Here is a 17,125-nt window from a genome sequence, read left to right as displayed (position 1 = left end):
ACCTTCTGAGAGACAACAAACCTGCACTTAGCCTGCCTATGTCCACTAATGCATGGCAGACTAATTTGTAACAGTTTTTTTAGACAATTACAAAAAATAATAATAATAATAATGATTAAGAGCATTGCTATCAAATATACTAAGGCAGGAGCCAAGTACAAATTGGAGAGGAAAGTTAACCACATGGTTTCTCCACTGGTTTACTTTGGTACCAGTTCAAGTTTGTTACTAGATGGCATGAATGTACAAATCTCCATGTAATTGGGTTTTCAATTACATTTTTGTTATTATGTCTGTGTTGTGATAGCGCCTGCAGTAAGAAATTCCTAAAATGTAATTACCATTAAAACCATAGGGATCCACTGCCTGACCTTTCTACAAACATAAATAAAGACATTCCACAGGGTGCCCATGGGATTCTGCAATAAAGGAAGACACACTCCTTTCCTCCCCCAATCTATTTTAATTCTTGCTCTCTTGGTATAATGTGGCACATGGCAAAACCAATTGGTTGTAATTGGGAACGTCACAAAAACGTTTCAAACATCTTCAACACTGAGATTTTGATGTTGCACCAAAACCCAGTGTGCTTGATAAAACATACATAACTAAAAGTAGCATTCTTTTGACAAAACACAAATGACTAAATGACAGACAGCTAAGATAGAGTAACTCCCATGAGGTACCTGAAGTGGGCCTTGATGTTGCTGGGGCTGGAAGAACGAGGTTGCACCTCTTTCTCCTGCTTTTCCCTCAGGATCCGTTCAGCCAACAAGAAGTAAGTAGCAGTGATGTGGTTGTACTTGTTTGTCTCTAGGGCTCTGGAGGAAGAGCAAAGAGAATGGACAAGTGAGGAGGAGACACAGACAGTGTTTGAGACAGAAATACCCATTTAGACAAAGCAATCATGTCAAAGAACAAGTCAAAGTCCAGGGCTCTAACAACTAGAGACCCAAGTGGCTTCTATTAGTTCAAAAGGTCTTGTATAGTGCCCCAAATTTTGAACACCTGAGACTAATATAACTATGAAGAGTCCCAGATAACACAATCTCCCAATTCAAATGGGACATTCTGCACCCAACGTTTCAAGCTTGTGAGTCTGGGCATGTTAGCAATGATTACACTGCTTCTTCTGGGATTACATACCAACAATTGAACAAATTAGTTCAAATCAGGTTGCGACGATCTTTTGGTAAGGCTTGAATCCGCGTCATGGCCTGTGTTCATGGCTCAGTTCAGCTCTTAAGGCGCTGAGCAAATATCATAAATAGCAACATAAGTAGTGATCTTCAGGTGAGCTTATATTTTGTGTGTGTGTGTGTGTGTGTGTGTGAAAAGAAAATTGTAGAAATGACTTGTACATGGGATTTTAATGCGATTATTCAGTACACTTCTTTAAAACATATTGAGGGTTCCTTTAAGGCAGACAGTTTCTCACAGTGGGGTTCCCTAGCTGCTGTGGAGTGGGATCAAAGACAAAGAAAAGACTGATGGGTGCTTTGAACCATCACCCAGCATGCATCTTTCTACAAGACTGTACAGCGGGAGTCTTTTGCACTATGTTCGTTTCATGCTCCACTGACAGTGAAATGAACTTATTTTTTAACGCTTGTGAAAAATGGTACCCTACTACTAATAAAACCATGCTGTCTTACAACAGCCTAGATGGACACACCAGTATACACTCTTAAAAATAAAGGTGCTTCATGATGCCATAGAATAACCTTTTTGCCTACATGGTTCCATAAAGAACCTTTAGCATCTGAAGAACCTTTCTGTTACACAAAAGTTTCTTAGTGGCGAAAGAAGGTTCTTCAGATTATAAAAAGGTAAGAAAGAGATGGTTCTTTAAAGAACCTTTGACTGAAATGTTATTTTATGCCATAGCCTCTGAAGAACCTCTTAGGCACCTCTATTTTTAAGAGTGTAAAACATGGCTATTCATTTTCAGATTTCATAAAGATTGCAATTAAACATTGCCAAATTTACTGGTGTATAGAAATAATTTTTTTTGTGAAACAGAAACTGAAAAGTTTTCAATTGGCCAAAAACTAAAACTGAAAACAACATGAACATTGTTTTCAGGTGATATATTAAACCAGCCATAATTCATATTCTTCAGCAATGAACCACCTATCAATATTTCAGCCCAAAAATGTTTAGGCCTACATGTTGCTACTCAAGTATAATTTTTGGTTACAGTAAATTATATCCACATACAGTAGGTGTTATGTTTACCTGTTGTAGCTTATCCAGGCTGTTTGTATGAAACTTATGCTGACACAGTCACAACGCAGCATCAGAGATATACTATTAAAAAGTCACTGTTTTGGTTATTGATTGCTGCCCTCTAAAACTACTGCAGTTGCCGGAATTTTGGTACATCACTAACTGACTGTGTAGGGCTGTGACAAACGTGATGTCTACTGCCACCGGCGGTAGTGCATGCGACATTATGCACTTACCAAGCATAATATGAAGTTTTGTATACAAGTGTAATAACAGTAATAGTTGCAATTTTTTTTTATTTAGACTATAAGTATATGGTAATTCACAAATTTCCTCAGACACCATGCACAGCGTTTCCTTTAGATTGGCAGGTTTGAGCGCAGGAAAATACAGTTTATGCATTCAGCAAATGCATTTTCTGTGGTGCAATGGACCTTGTTGGGAAACCAAATACAACATCACCGATCTGGAGCCATCTCCATTCATGTCACCCATCCGCATTTGTACAAGTTCCCGTAATCACAAACGCTTAGCTGGTCAGGTTTGGTGAGGCTTTCTCCAAACTGGCCAAATACAAACGAGACGGTGATAAATGAAAAGTGTTAACACAAAATGTGGCAATGATTCCTATTTCAAATCGAGCGCATTTTAATTTTTAATTTTGGGTGAAATATCCCTTTAATAGTAGTAAAAAGTAAATAAAAAATAATAGTTTTTCAGATACATTAGGTTTACTTTAAATATTTAATATTTGTTGGTTAACATCAATGACACGAATAGGTACTTAATAAGGAATGCTGTCCCTTTAAGACGGCATGCATGTAATACTGACATACGTTCAGTTTTTACCCACCTGTTCACCTTCACTTAATCTATAGCTGTATTTTCGTGAGATATTCTACATGATAGACATGTGGACTGCTGTGTGTGTATTTGAGTGCTGAGCACTGATCGTGCGTGTAAATGAGAACTGACGAAGCGTAACATGCGCGAGAGAGAGCACCGCCATCAGCGCGATTCTGCCTATCCCGCCTTCAATAACTTTAAGTTTAATGGACAACAAATTGTGACTCCTGGGGAAAACAGGACATCTGGTCACCTCATCCTTACCCTTTTGGGTGCTAACTGCTAAGGCTATTGTTTCAGATCGATAGTTCACGTTTTGGTAGTATATCCATCCACTGCGGCTTCTATAATGAGACTAGATATGCGAATGCCCCTTATCTGATTGCAATCCAATGACAGGGATGCACATTTAAGGACAAGACAGTAGCCTATTGGATGTATTTTGAATGTCCGGTAGTCCTCAAATAACATTATAGTCCCATCTTGTCTTGTTAACGAAGACACGGCATATATTTTATCATAGTTTTTATCATCAGATATTAGTTTTAGCTCTTCAAAGTCTCGTCTTCATCAAAGAAAATTGGAGCCAGGTGACGCAAATTATGCTGACGTGAGATATTCACGTCAATCTCGTCTTCCGCAAAGGTTCAACAATTTTAATTTGAATGGAAAATTTGCCCGACGCCTTCTTATGCATGCCAATCAGCGAAGAGCTTACTTGCACATCTGGTTGAATCCGAAAATGGAGGAGTGCATTATTGTAGCTGTTCGCGGGCAACCCGAAATCTATGATACAACTTTACCGAGTTGTGTGCACCTCTGTATGGTGCTGTGAACCCACACGTCCACGTTTGGCTTTCCAGATGTTTTTCGCCTCACTCGCATGAATAAAAACATAGCGCGAGTTGATTACACAAGCTGATTACACAAACCTGGAGGCCCTTTCTAAATAGTCTTTCATTTCAAGACAGTCCTGCTTAAGAGAAATCAAAGAATGACAGAGAGGTATTTCTTCTGTGGAAAATGCTGTACATTAGCCTGAGGATATCCCAGCTTCTTAACATTTGTATCACAAGCCTACAACAAGCCTTACTCGGTGATGGCTTCTCTGTCGGCGATGTCTCCCAGCACCATGCGTTGGATGATGCTGTTGTGTTCCTCTTCTGACAGATTCTTGTGAGACACCAATGGGGTGCTGTATTTAGTGGCTGGAGATGGGTCCACTCCTTGCAACCATGCGTGGCTCTCGATCTCCTCCAGCGACGCTCGCCTCTTCGGATCCCTTTGTAGCATTCGGTTTATCAGGCTGTGAAGAACAGTAAGAGAAGATGAGGATACAGTTTTTTGGAAGGATCAGAGGTTAGTACAGGGCCTGTCCAATATGTATCTGGGGGTAAATGTGCAATGCTATTCAGATCATAATTAAGTTATCATGTTTCATTGGTAAAAATTCTAAATCAATTAACGCTTAGCCAGACGCCGGTTATTCACATTAAAAGCAAACGGGGAGCGCAATGTGCTTGAGATGTTGATGCCACAGAAGGGCCTTTCTATCATTAGCCGAAGAGAAGCCAATAAAACTTGTATTAGCTGACTGAAAATGACTTGAATTGCTGTTGCTGTGAGTAGCCGCTGAGGCAAAGTTCGAACGGGGCGCATCACCATTCAGCACACATACGTGGCAAAATTACAGCCCAACCACCATGAAAGAGCCGAAGAGATTCAGCAGGCTCACAGCAGCAGAAGCAGCCCAGCCTGCTCTAGTTATTATCTGCACGCAAGAAATTGGTTAAGGCCGAGAGAGAATAAATAGATATGAGAACTGGGGAGAGAATCTGCCTGTTTGTCTCTCCTTGGATATGCGGCCAAGCTCTTATCAACAGACATTACATCTGAAATTTCCATTACAGTGCCAAAAATGGGATGTGGAACAATGAGACACTTTTAGAACAGAACCGAAGTGATTAAAGCCACAATTTCTCCCTGTCACAATATGATAGGGGACAAGACTGCAAGTTGTCAGGACGACATTTCCTCTCCAGGGTCTCAAAAATAACTACAGTCATTGGGCTTTCTGGCAACAACAGCTGTCATTAGGGTAACGTAAAAAGAGGGTAATTATCAAAGGCTGTGGGACAAAGTAATGGGGTCCAGATGTAACCTTTCAATGTCAACATTAAAAAGCCCAAAAGAACAAACTATGCACTGCATTTGACATCTCAAATGTTCAAATTACTTTACCTATATATATGCAGCTGAAACATTTAACAGTAAAAATGAATGATTCTTTGTCATACAGATATTCTTTGCAGTTTAATGTAAGACGTTAATACACTATCTGCTTTGAATTTACTAATAAACTATTGAACCATTTAAAGGTACAGTGCATATTTTCTTTTTCACTTTGATATCCATGAAAACAACAAACTTGCAGTTTCTAGTAAGATGTTAATTTACTAGCTGCTCTTAATAGTTGGGGTTAGAGATGGTTTTGTCTGATTCAAATCTCTTTTTTTTACAAATAAATTAAGATAAGCTCTTGAGAATCATTTGTTTGCAAATCAGATGAAACTGGTCACATTGCATATTCTAGATTTATTAAAAAGAACTGGGTCACTGGGAACTGGGAGTTGTTTGTTTGTGAATCAGGATACACTGGTCATGAGGTCTGTTTTTGATTCACTAAAAAAAAAACTGTAATTTTTTCATGAATTTGGCTACACTGGTCAATTTGTATAAATGTTTTTGCACACAGCATCACTGCTGAAAAGTGATGCACTAAACACTGTTGTCCAATGCCAATCTGCAATCCCTGTTAAGTTTTCCCACTAACATTACTGGTTCCTTAAGGCAAAGGAGGAAGCAATGTACCTCCTTCCAAACAGAACATCAAAAAAAAAAAAAAAAACACCACTTAGATTCATAACCAACTATTTACTTTCAGCCCGTCACTGTTTTTAACACGCCGTTCATCTATGAAATATTCATGCTACAGTAGAGCTTTCCATTTCTGCACTCCACAGTGGAAAACAGCTTTAGCTGCAGGAAGAAAAGGCTTCAGGGCTTTATCTAAAACAGTTATATTTCCTTCTCTGTGAGGATTTACGCTCTTGCCACAATCTGGAAATGACAATTACATCTAGTTGCTTACCTCTCCGAGTAGGTCATTTAACTACTTAAATGTTCTTATCAGCTGAAAACAAGTCGAAATTCCCCAAAAGCTAGAGTTTTGAGTAGTTTGCGGTTGATAAGGTGAAGAACTGTCTCTCAGCTCAATAGCTTATATTTTAAATGCAAATCAAATGTGTGAAAACAGGGGTAGTTGTTTAATGAGAGTGAGAATATTATGCAAGCAGGCAGTGACTAAATTAATCTGCCTGACATGGTTGCCTTAAAATACCCGGTCTGAAAAGCCCTGAAGATAAAAACCAAATCCAGACAAAAGAGCTTAAAATGGAAATCAGAGATACTCTGACAAGCTGCAAATTAAAATGATGAGTGAATCAAATCTAATGCGAAAAACACTGAAATATGAAACTATAAAATGCTACAACATAGATAGCATGAAAGAAAAATGCCACTATTTTGCCAATTAAACAAAAACTGAATGCCAAAAAAGGAAGTTTAGACATAAAAAAATCCAACAATTTTCTTTCAATCTTCAAGAAAAGATTGACCCCATATTTTGACCCTTAAATCTAGCACTATTGTAATCCTTTTTTTTTTTTTTGCACTCTATGTTTTCTAACTGCTTGTTTACTTTAAAAAAGCCGTTAACACTAGCATTCCTATCTATCTATCTATCTATCTATCTATCTATCTACAGTATATACATATATAAATACCTTGCTATATGTACTGTTAGACTAACCAAGACTTGTCCTAGGCGCACTTGCATATTATTGCTCTTTTGTTGGTTTTGATTGATTCTATTGTCCTCATTTGTAAGTCGCTAATAAGTGACTAAATGTAAATAAATTTTTAAAACCATTTTATGATATGTAACCCTGGACCACAAAACCAGTTTTAAGTCGCTGGGGTATATTTGTAGTAAGAGCCAACAATACATTGTATGGGTCAAAATCGATTTTTCTTTTATGCCAAAAATCATTAGGATATTAAGTAAAGATCATGTTCCGTGAAGAAATTTTGCAAATTTCCTACTGTAAATATATGAAAACTTTTTGATTAAAAAAGTTGTCCAAAAAAGTAATAAAAAAAAAAAAAAAAAAAAAAAAAGGTAATCTAAAAAAAAACTGTTTCCATTTGTTGGCACATCACCTTTAAGCCTTGTAATATCAAACCTTTCATTTTAAGTAAAATTCAGCTAATATGCTGGACTGTGACTGGCTGCAGTGAGCTCAGGTGTGGAAGCTGAAAGCGCTGGACTCGTGGACTGACTCTATCTCTCTCTCTATGAAGCCAGACTGCTGTCAGCAACTACTTCCCCTGAGACTCCACACACCGCTCGGATCTCCAGCATGGCAGGGAGCCCTGATAAGACTCCTACTCAATCCTAATAATCACTCGATTGCTGCTGAACGCTCCAAAACACTGCAGCAGACCACTAGCTACCACACACACAAGCCATTTCAAGGTTGGGACACAAGTGAATGTTTTTAGTCTAACATAGAAGTAAATGTCTACTCGGTCCAGGTGAAGGATATAGAAAAGAGAATAAATTATCACACTTGGACTTCAGCAGGGATTTGTCAAGGATGTTCTTCCCCTGAGCTGAGAAATGGGCACTTTGATTGTTTAGTCTAAATTTATCTCCAGTATCTCTGCTAGCGGAAAGGCCTTCGCAGAAACAACCATATCTGCTTGGAATGTTTACGCTCTTCCTGAGGTTTCTGAGGATAAAAACAGCAGACATCACAAAGAATAATCAACAGAAGACACAATATTTAGCACACAAACGTCGGATGCAAGTTTATGCTCTCTTTTTGTCTTGCACCAAGAATGTGGATGACATCCAGAGGGAATTCAACACCCACCTCCTCCTCAAGGAATGTTGTGTAAAAAAAAGTGACTAAATAATGACGAATTATTAATGTTAACGAAGATTGACATGAAAATGGTGGCAGATGGAAGCACAGCCATGTTGATGAGCCAACCGCTGCTTGTACATGCATTAACCACATGGTGTGCTGCAACGCCTATCAAATTCATCTGTGATTCTGCAGCGATGAGAGAAAGCAGCCTGACAGCAGTCACAGGGCTACAGAGAGGGCTAAATCAGACAGCTGGCTCTTTTGGGGGCCAAAATACACCCTGACAGTGCATGCCAGCACTGGATGTTTATGTTGGACAAGCCAAACTAAACACAGAAAAGGAATAATAAAGTCATGGGAAGAATTTGCAGAAGTGGACGTAGAGCAGGGCACGCCCTGATGGGAAGAGATATTAAAACAAAATGACAATCTTTCCTTGTGTTGACACACTGGCTAGGTTTTTTTTTTTCTTTCGGTTTATTTTGTTGGGCATTTTTAGCATTATCTTTTAAATGTCTATACAGTTTTACTAGATTTAGTTTATTCAGTTTATTATTTTACTTCAAATTAAAAATAAATAATTTTGCTAAATATTTTTTTATTTTGTGTGTGTGTGTGTGTGTTTGTGTGTTAAAATAATAATAACTATGAAAATATCAAATTAATAGTTAAATTAATTAACAATAACCCTGTGCATTAATGACAGCAAACAGAACTACTGTACAAATCCAATGACTTATGCCTCCCAAAACAGTCTACAATCAATTTAAAGTTTTGTTGTTTATTTTTGAAGGAGAAGTGTTTTGTCATAAAGTCAATTAAATTAAATAAAAACAAACATACATATCTGGTTTAGTCTAGCCATCTTCTCCTAAGAACATAAAGGGCTTAAAAGCTTGGTTAAAAGCATGCTTTAAGTAGAGTGATGGAATGCATAAATATTACACTACTGAAAGGTGAAAGGAATCCTTCTAGAGAAAACCATAATCATCTATAATATTGTTTTTAGGGGAGACAGTTTGCTGATAAAGCCATAAATCACATTTACCACACTACGCTGTATCAGACAGTATGTCTGTGCAACAGAGCAGCAGAAGGAGTTTCACCGTGATGCCAAAATGACCCGGCATAAAAAAAATAAATAAACAAGAAGGGTGAAAGCACAGGACAAAAACAGAAAAATTATTTAGGGGGAAAATAAAACTGAACCAAACGAATAATAAAATGCTCAGAATTTTTTCATGCATCACTTGCTCGCATTTGAACGTGCTGAGAGAGCTGCACATTAAAAGATAATCCTCCAAAATTACCATATTTATTCAACTTCCAGAAAATAACAAAAGGCATGAGGACTGAGAAATGCAGGAAATGTCAAATTATTAACACACAAAATGAATACATCACCTATATAAAAAATTAAAAAAAATTGTTGGGAATGAGATCCAGAGGCAGTTTTTTTGGTGTTCTCTGCTGACAGAAAGAGATTCAGCTCAGTGCATTTGGAGCTGACTGGACCCCCATAGAAAGTTTAATCACATGCCAACAGCCAATTAAGCCCAGTGCTCTCCACATGAGCGTTTCCGCAGCTTACTGCGTTAACCTTATTAACAAGTAAAAATGTTGACTAGGGGTCTAAATTGTGTAGTTACCCTTAACTACTTGTACACAAACAAATACATTCTATGATTTTACACCATGTCCTAACCAGATGCACAACAAGTAGGTTGCCAGTGAATTTGTGAACAAAATGTTGTGCGAGACCACATGAGCAGTCAATATAATAACTTTTAAGATTTAATATACAATAACGCAAAAACTGGGATTGTGAACCAATGCCATTTCACTGTGATACTCTCTCACGCACATGCGCGCATACATAGTCACACACACGTGCATGCACACATGCACACACATGCACACACGCTCAACGTGCAAAACTCTGCATTTAAACATTTAATAACAAATATTTTAATTTATTTACAGTAGCTGATTTAAAAATGCCAGATTGTCGTGGCAAAGTCAGAATTGCCTCCTCTCCTAGGTTCACAGAACGGTCATCCATAAAATGCATTCATGTTCTTTTGTAAGTAATCTTAAAAATTCCCCAAAATTTGTCTACTCTCGGAAGGCCAAATAAAGTGCTTTTGCTTTCGCCTAGATACAAACAGCTTCTCTGTGACATAGCCTCTTCAACACTAACTGCGGTTACTGAAACCCCGCCTTCTTTCTTTTGCGTGAACCTTTGGGCAGCATTACGCAAATATTTCCACATAGTGATGTAGACATGTGAGGGCGTGTTTGAATAAGCAGTTTTAGAGTCTTAACTTTGATAAAGAATATCTCTTTGGATTTGAGACTTTAGTCTTTGCAAATTTACAGATCTTCTTTATGCAATCTTCTTTATCCAAAGAGAAAGGAAAAACTGAAATCGCATTCTATGACCGCATTAAGAAAAACTCAGTACCTGAGCGTTATTGATAATGAACTCTCAACCACGATACTGCAGAAATAGAAACCATTCCAAAAATAGAATCTCGTTTATACTGCTACAACATTGTTAGTAAGACTTCGCAGACATACAAACATTTATATATATATATATACTGCCAACACCGTAACATTACAAAGCTGGTTGAAAATTAGTGAAGTTATCCTTTAAGGCTGGAAAATACTGTCTTGAATGAATTCACTGTCCATTTTCCCTACGAGCTGTGCTGTGAAATATGTCTTACTCGTTAAATAAACTGGCTAAACTAGATTATTCTGAAGTCATGATGATGCAGCATTGAATAACCAACTCCTTTGTAGTAGGTCCCAATTTGTCACCTTTACAAAGACAAAACCAAAAATTCATTTCAACTGAAAAAGTCACTTGCATTTCAATGAGTAATTGATCTTTATGCAGGTATGTACTGAAATATTTACCACTAGTTACACAGGTTTTGTTTCATTGCTAAACTAGCCCAACTTTTCTTCTCATTTCCAGCGGAGAATTGTGTGATACTTCTAACAGCCTAACAATGTCAGGGTTCTGTCACTTCGATATAGTTTATTCATGCTTTTGTGAAAGAGCCCTGACACTCCCGTCATGTCGTTGTTTTCATGTGAGCGCGCAACTTTGAGTGTGCTCGAGCTGTGTGCTCTCATCTGCGTGTCTTGTTTCCTTGTTTCATGTTGGAGCATGGTGTATGGATCCCGGTACTCATGTTTTGTTGAGGTTTGGACACTCGCGCTCCATGTTCTGTCTTGTTGTGGGAATGCGCGGTCTCAAGTTTTCCGAGTGTGTTGTGTCTTGCGTAGCACACGGTTCATTCTTGTGTTGTTGCACGCAGTTCATGTTCCTATTGGCTGTGTGCTGTTATGTCTTGTGCTGTGTAGCACGCAGCTAGTGTTTTTCATTGGTTGTGTGCTTTTATGTTGTCATGTCTTGTGTGAACACAAGGCTTATGAGTATTCTCATTAGCTGTGTGTTCGTGTCTTGTTTTTTTTTCAAGCACATGGCTTTTGTCCTTGTTTTCTGTGTGCCATGTGCTCTCTTTTCTATTGTCTTGACCCCGCCCATTTTGTTTCCCGATTATTGCTTCATTTGACCCACCTGTCTTCCCTCATTACCCTCCTCATTTGGTCCCTATTTATTCTCCATGTGTTTGCGGTCCAGTGCGTCGTCGAATGTTCCGTCGTGTACCCTGTCCTGCCAGCCAGTCAAGTTTCCAGCTGTGTTTTTCCCTACAGGGTAGTTTTTGTTGTTTGTTTTGTTTTATTTTATTATTAATAAAGCCCATTCTCCTGCACGATTGAGTCCTCGCCTCTGACAAACAATGGCATCCCGCAGAGAAACGACGTTAAGACCCAACACATTTCCTTACCCTGCTGCACAGTTTCCACCTTGTTCTCTATGGAAGTGATAATGACAGGATGAAGTCTGCAGCACCATTATAACACATCCTAACTTTTCTGATGTGTTTGAAATGTGTTTTGTTACTTGAAAGTATGATAAGACATTAAGTATGTGGAAATAACAATCTGCTGAGACTGTGGGTTGTCAATGTGCTTATTGAATTTATATAAATATATAAGCTATAGCCAAACTTGACAGAATTGTGGCTTAAGTTTAATGATATGAATATATAAGACAAAAAATATATTGAAAAAAAAAAAAACTTTAAGAAATCAAATTTTCAGATTTTCTAAATATTTGGGAGCAAACATCATTGCATGTAAATAATTACAATTAACCATCATGTCAATATGTAACTTACATGAACTTGTAATGCAACTAATTTGCATACATATTGAAAACACACACACACACACACACACATCTGCAAAGACGATGTTCCAAGTTAAATTTCTGCTCAAATGGTGGCAGGGCACGCAAAGCACGAATAATTTTGGCCCAGATTTTGTCCACCAGCTGGACATGAACATGCTTTTGTGTTCTGCACTGTTTCTCTGTGAACAGACTTTCTATTTAAGCTTAGCTATAAGCAGAGTCTAATTTTAGCTGTTGGCAGTAGTTCTGAAAGATGTTAACACTAAACATGTGTGCTCACAAAGCCCGGACAAAGAACTGGAAAACAAACACACACTGGCCTGACATGCAAGTTCCTGAGGACAAACAGCAAGAGACAGCTAGTAGTGTGAGTTAAACGACACAGTTTGGAGATGGGGGTTGTGAATGAAAGGTTAGTTCTGGCTTATGCCTGGAGCTTATCAGTTACATAACCATGTTGTTTGACACGAAACGATCAGTATGGATGTGGCAGCCTATCAAACGCTGACTTAAGATAAACCAATCACAAGTACCCTGACACCTTAGGGACACATCAGATATCTTTATGTCTATTATTATACAATTTCATTTCTATTTTGAACTGCCTTTAATTCCTGGGATGGCAAGGATTAATCAGGCATGTGATCAGCTAGAGGCAAAAGAGAAGGAAAATCTGATAATGCCCCAAGCCACGCCCACAAGCCACAACCCCAGCACTCATTATTTAAAAAAATATATATTTTAGCACATAAAAATATATATCTTGTATCGTAAAAATACTTACTATCCTGTAAAGAATAAAAAGCAGCATTTAAAAATAATGACAACAATATAATAATGATATATTATAATAAAGTACTATAATATATTAAAGTATATAGATTATAGATTATTAATACATGCCAAAAGTTTGGAAACATTACAATTATTAATGATTTTGAAATTACTATCTTCTGCTCATCAAGGTTGAATTTATTTGATCAAAATAAAGTACACACATTCACACACACACAAACACACACACACACACACACACACACACACACACACACATATATATATATTAGGGGTGTAACAATACGCGTATTCGTATTGAACACTTTCGGTTCGGTACGCGATACGCATTATGTAACGAACGGTTCGCTGGACTAAATAATTATATAAAAAAAAAAAAAAAAAAAAAAAAAGTGTAATATAATGATATGCGTTCAACAAGGTAGCCCAACCCAAACGACGTAACAGGCAACGCCCCGACATCCCCGAAGAAGAAAAAAACACCAACTTATATGTTTATGTTAGGCTACTCAGTCAGGCGTTTGCTCACTCAGTACGCGCTGAAGGCTCGTTGCAAAATAGCCAATGCGTTTAACAGACCAGAAATAGAAGATCCTCCAATAACCAACAGGACTGGTGTTTGGGTGCACTTTGGATTCCCTGTAAGCTATAATGGTGATTGCAAGAGAGTGGTGGATAAAAAAAACAACGGTATGTCGCATCTGCTACACCAGTACACCAGCGGGAATACAAAAAAAAAAAAAACACCAGCGGGAATACTTGAAACATGTCAACTCATTTACACCGACATCACCTTAGTGTGTCAGTATCTGGAAAAAGACGAAAAAGAGGAGAAACATACAAACTATCTTCGCAGCATTTAGACAGACATTTCGAACGGATTCAAACAGGGCAAAAGACATCATCGTGGCGATTGATAGGCTACATTTACGTTATAGCCGCGGATATGAGACCTTACTATTTACCATTCATTCTATCATCACCATTATAGCTTACAGGGAATCCAAATTGCACCCAAACACCAGACCTGTTGGTTATTGGAGGATCTTCTATTTCTGGTCTGTTAAATGCATTAGACATTTTGCAACGAGCCTTCAGCGCGTGCTGAGTGAGCGAGCGCCTTAGGGGCCGTTCACATATCGCGCCTAAAAACGCGTGGAAAACGCTAGGCGCGTCTTTCTCCTCCTTTCCAAAGCGCTCGGGCAGAAGCGCCCCTGAGTCTTCTGCCTTTGCTAAGCAACAATGACCTGCTCTCTCCATGAAGATGAGGAAATTTCAGCAAAGGATAAATGGATTTGCAACTCTAAAAATCACTTGCAGTAGGCTAGCTCTGCTACTAAATTTATTTCAAAATTGCAATCCATATACAACTATGATCAGCTGTTCCTTCATCTTGGCTGAGCTTTCAACGTTGTTACGGGAAAGGATGAAGCTGATTGGTTAGTTCTTGTCACATGACCCGCAGTGCGCTTGTGGCATTCTGAGAAGTTGAGATGTTTTTACATTTTGTTGTATCTAAAACGTACCGAACCGAACCGTGACATCAGTGTATCGTATCAAACCGAACAGTGAATTTTGTGAACCGTTGAACCCCTAATATATATATATATATATATATATATATATATATATATATATATATATATATATATATATATATATATATATATATATATATATATATATATATATATATATATATATACATACACACACACACACACACATACATATATATATATATATATATATTAAATCTTGTGAAATATAATTACAAATATATTACAATTGAAAACTTTTTGTATTATAAAATGAAAAGTTACTCCTGTGATGCAAAGCTGAATTTTCTTCATCAGTACTCCAGTTTTTACTCCAGTTTTCAGTGTCACGTGATCTTTTTAGAAATCATTACAATGTATTTGACTCAAGAAACATTTCTGATTATTATCAGAATAATCAGAATTCTTCTGCTTCATATTTTGTGTGGAAATGATGGTGCACTTTATTTTTCAGGACTTTTTTGATAAATATAAAGTTTAATGAACAGCATTTATTTGCATTTATCTAATATATTAATTAAATTTGTTAATGCATTTATTAAACAGACACAACATTAGTGAAAACAGGCAGAGACAATGGTAGCTTTAGCAACATTAGCCTTACAGAGAGCCAAGAAGATTTTTGGAAAACAAAATATGACTGTTTATGATTTTTTTGAATTATTAAACAATGAGTGCATGGATTTTAACATTATAGCCACACAACTGTGTTCAAACACCTTATAAAAGTGATTTTTGCATTCTGTGGCACCTTTAAGGAATCTTTGATGAACAGAAAATTCTAATGAACAGCATTTATTTTAAATATGTTTGTGTTTCTGAGATGGTCACTCGGAGTCTGCCTGATGTAGCTTATTAACATCCATGTCAACATTACTGTCTGGCTTTCTAGATAATGAATGTACAGTGAAAGGCTCCATTAAGCCATTGTCTCTCAATAGCCCAAAGGAAAAAATGTGGACATTCAAGCTGTAGGAAATGCCAGAGATGATCGGACTGGTGCCAAGGCTGAGGTTAAGGTAGCAACTTACTCTTTGCAGGCGTTGGAGACGTGAGCAGGTACAGTGTATTTGCAGTCCATGATCATAGTCAGAGTTTCGCTGTCGTTGGCCTCTTGGAAAGGGGGCTGACCACACACCAGCATGAAGAGGATGACCCCTAGACTCCAGATATCTACAGGGAAGAGGGTTAAAATGTCATCAGCATTTTCAATAGACTGTTTAATTCATTAGAATACAGAAGAGAGAGAGAGAGAAAGAAAGAGAGAAAAAAACATCATAGAGCCTTCATTGTCTCAGGAAGCCAAACTGAAACAAGACAGACAAAGGTCTACATACCTATAATGTCAACCAAGAATTTGGCAAAGAGTAACATCCGGCACATTATCTGCATTCATTTTAAGTTTTTATGATTCTCAATAAACGGTGTCTGCTCATTTTCCTATGGTAGGGGTACACTTTCACAGGTGGTTTTAGTGCAGACCTAATTTCAACTGATTTATTTAATTTGCTTAGTGTGAATAAAAGCTGCCATCTAAACTTGGTTGCAAAGAAAAGGACCGCATGATTTGGTTAAAAACAAAAACACATTCTGGATTACATCAACCAAGTGTTGAAGAGACTGAAGAGAGACCAGAAAGAGCATTGTGAAACGAACATTCTGAAAAAAAAGATGGATGGACTAAGTTTGCTTCCCTCAAGTTTAACTCCTTCAAATGTACCGAGTTTGAACACAATTGTAAAGGATTAATTCAACCAAAAACAAAATAACTGTGATTATGGTATACAAAAGAACCATGTGATTCAGATTGACAAGAGTGTTCTGTAGGAAAGGGGGGGCAAACTCAATTTAATGTCAAGTGCAATTAAATGTACAAACAAGTGTGGACACAATTTTTAAGGATTAGTTATCCCCTCAAATTAAAAGCTTATCATAATTTCACAAAAAACCTCAAATGATTCAGACTGACAAGAGTGTTCTGAGAGAAAAAGAGACGAACTGAATTTACCTTCGAACTCAACAAATGTACCAACAAGTGTGAACACAATTTTGAAGGATTAGTTCAGCCCAAAATGAAAAGTTAATTTAATAATAATAATAATAATAAAAGAACCAAAAGATTCAGATTAAGAAGAGTGTTTCTGAGGGACAGGGGAACTAACTGAATTTGGTTTCAAACTTTATCAAATGTAACAAATATGGACACAATTTTGAAGGATTAGTTTACTACAAAAATTTAATTGTCATCATCCCACATCATCTCAAAGATTTCTTGTGTATTATACTACCAAAGAAAAGAATTAAATAAATGCATTGTTAAATTTTAGAATGAATGCAGTGCATAGAGAGAGTGACATGCGGGTTTCAGACTATGACTAAAATAGTCCCAAATGTGACAAAAAAAAAATTATAAACATTTGTGACAATGG

General features: G+C 37.3%; 1 protein-coding gene across 1 annotated transcript in view; it reads right to left on the bottom strand.

Moving 5' to 3' along the window:
* snrka (SNF related kinase a) overlaps window positions 1-17,125 on the bottom strand; it is a 49,664-nt gene that overhangs the window by 6,666 nt on the left and 25,873 nt on the right. Inside the window, exons 3-5 of the mRNA XM_026284152.1 lie at window positions 15,728-15,869; window positions 4,169-4,381; window positions 687-821 (exon numbers count right to left, since the gene is read on the bottom strand). Coding sequence (XP_026139937.1) covers window positions 687-821; window positions 4,169-4,381; window positions 15,728-15,869 — 490 coding nt within the window. The remainder of the gene's footprint in view (window positions 1-686; window positions 822-4,168; window positions 4,382-15,727; window positions 15,870-17,125) is intronic.

This window comes from Carassius auratus, chromosome 16 (assembly GCF_003368295.1).
Source record: "Carassius auratus strain Wakin chromosome 16, ASM336829v1, whole genome shotgun sequence".
Classification (NCBI taxonomy): domain Eukaryota; kingdom Metazoa; phylum Chordata; class Actinopteri; order Cypriniformes; family Cyprinidae; genus Carassius; species Carassius auratus.
Note: the sequence above shows the minus strand (reverse complement) of the source record. Positions and strands in the feature narration are given on the sequence as shown.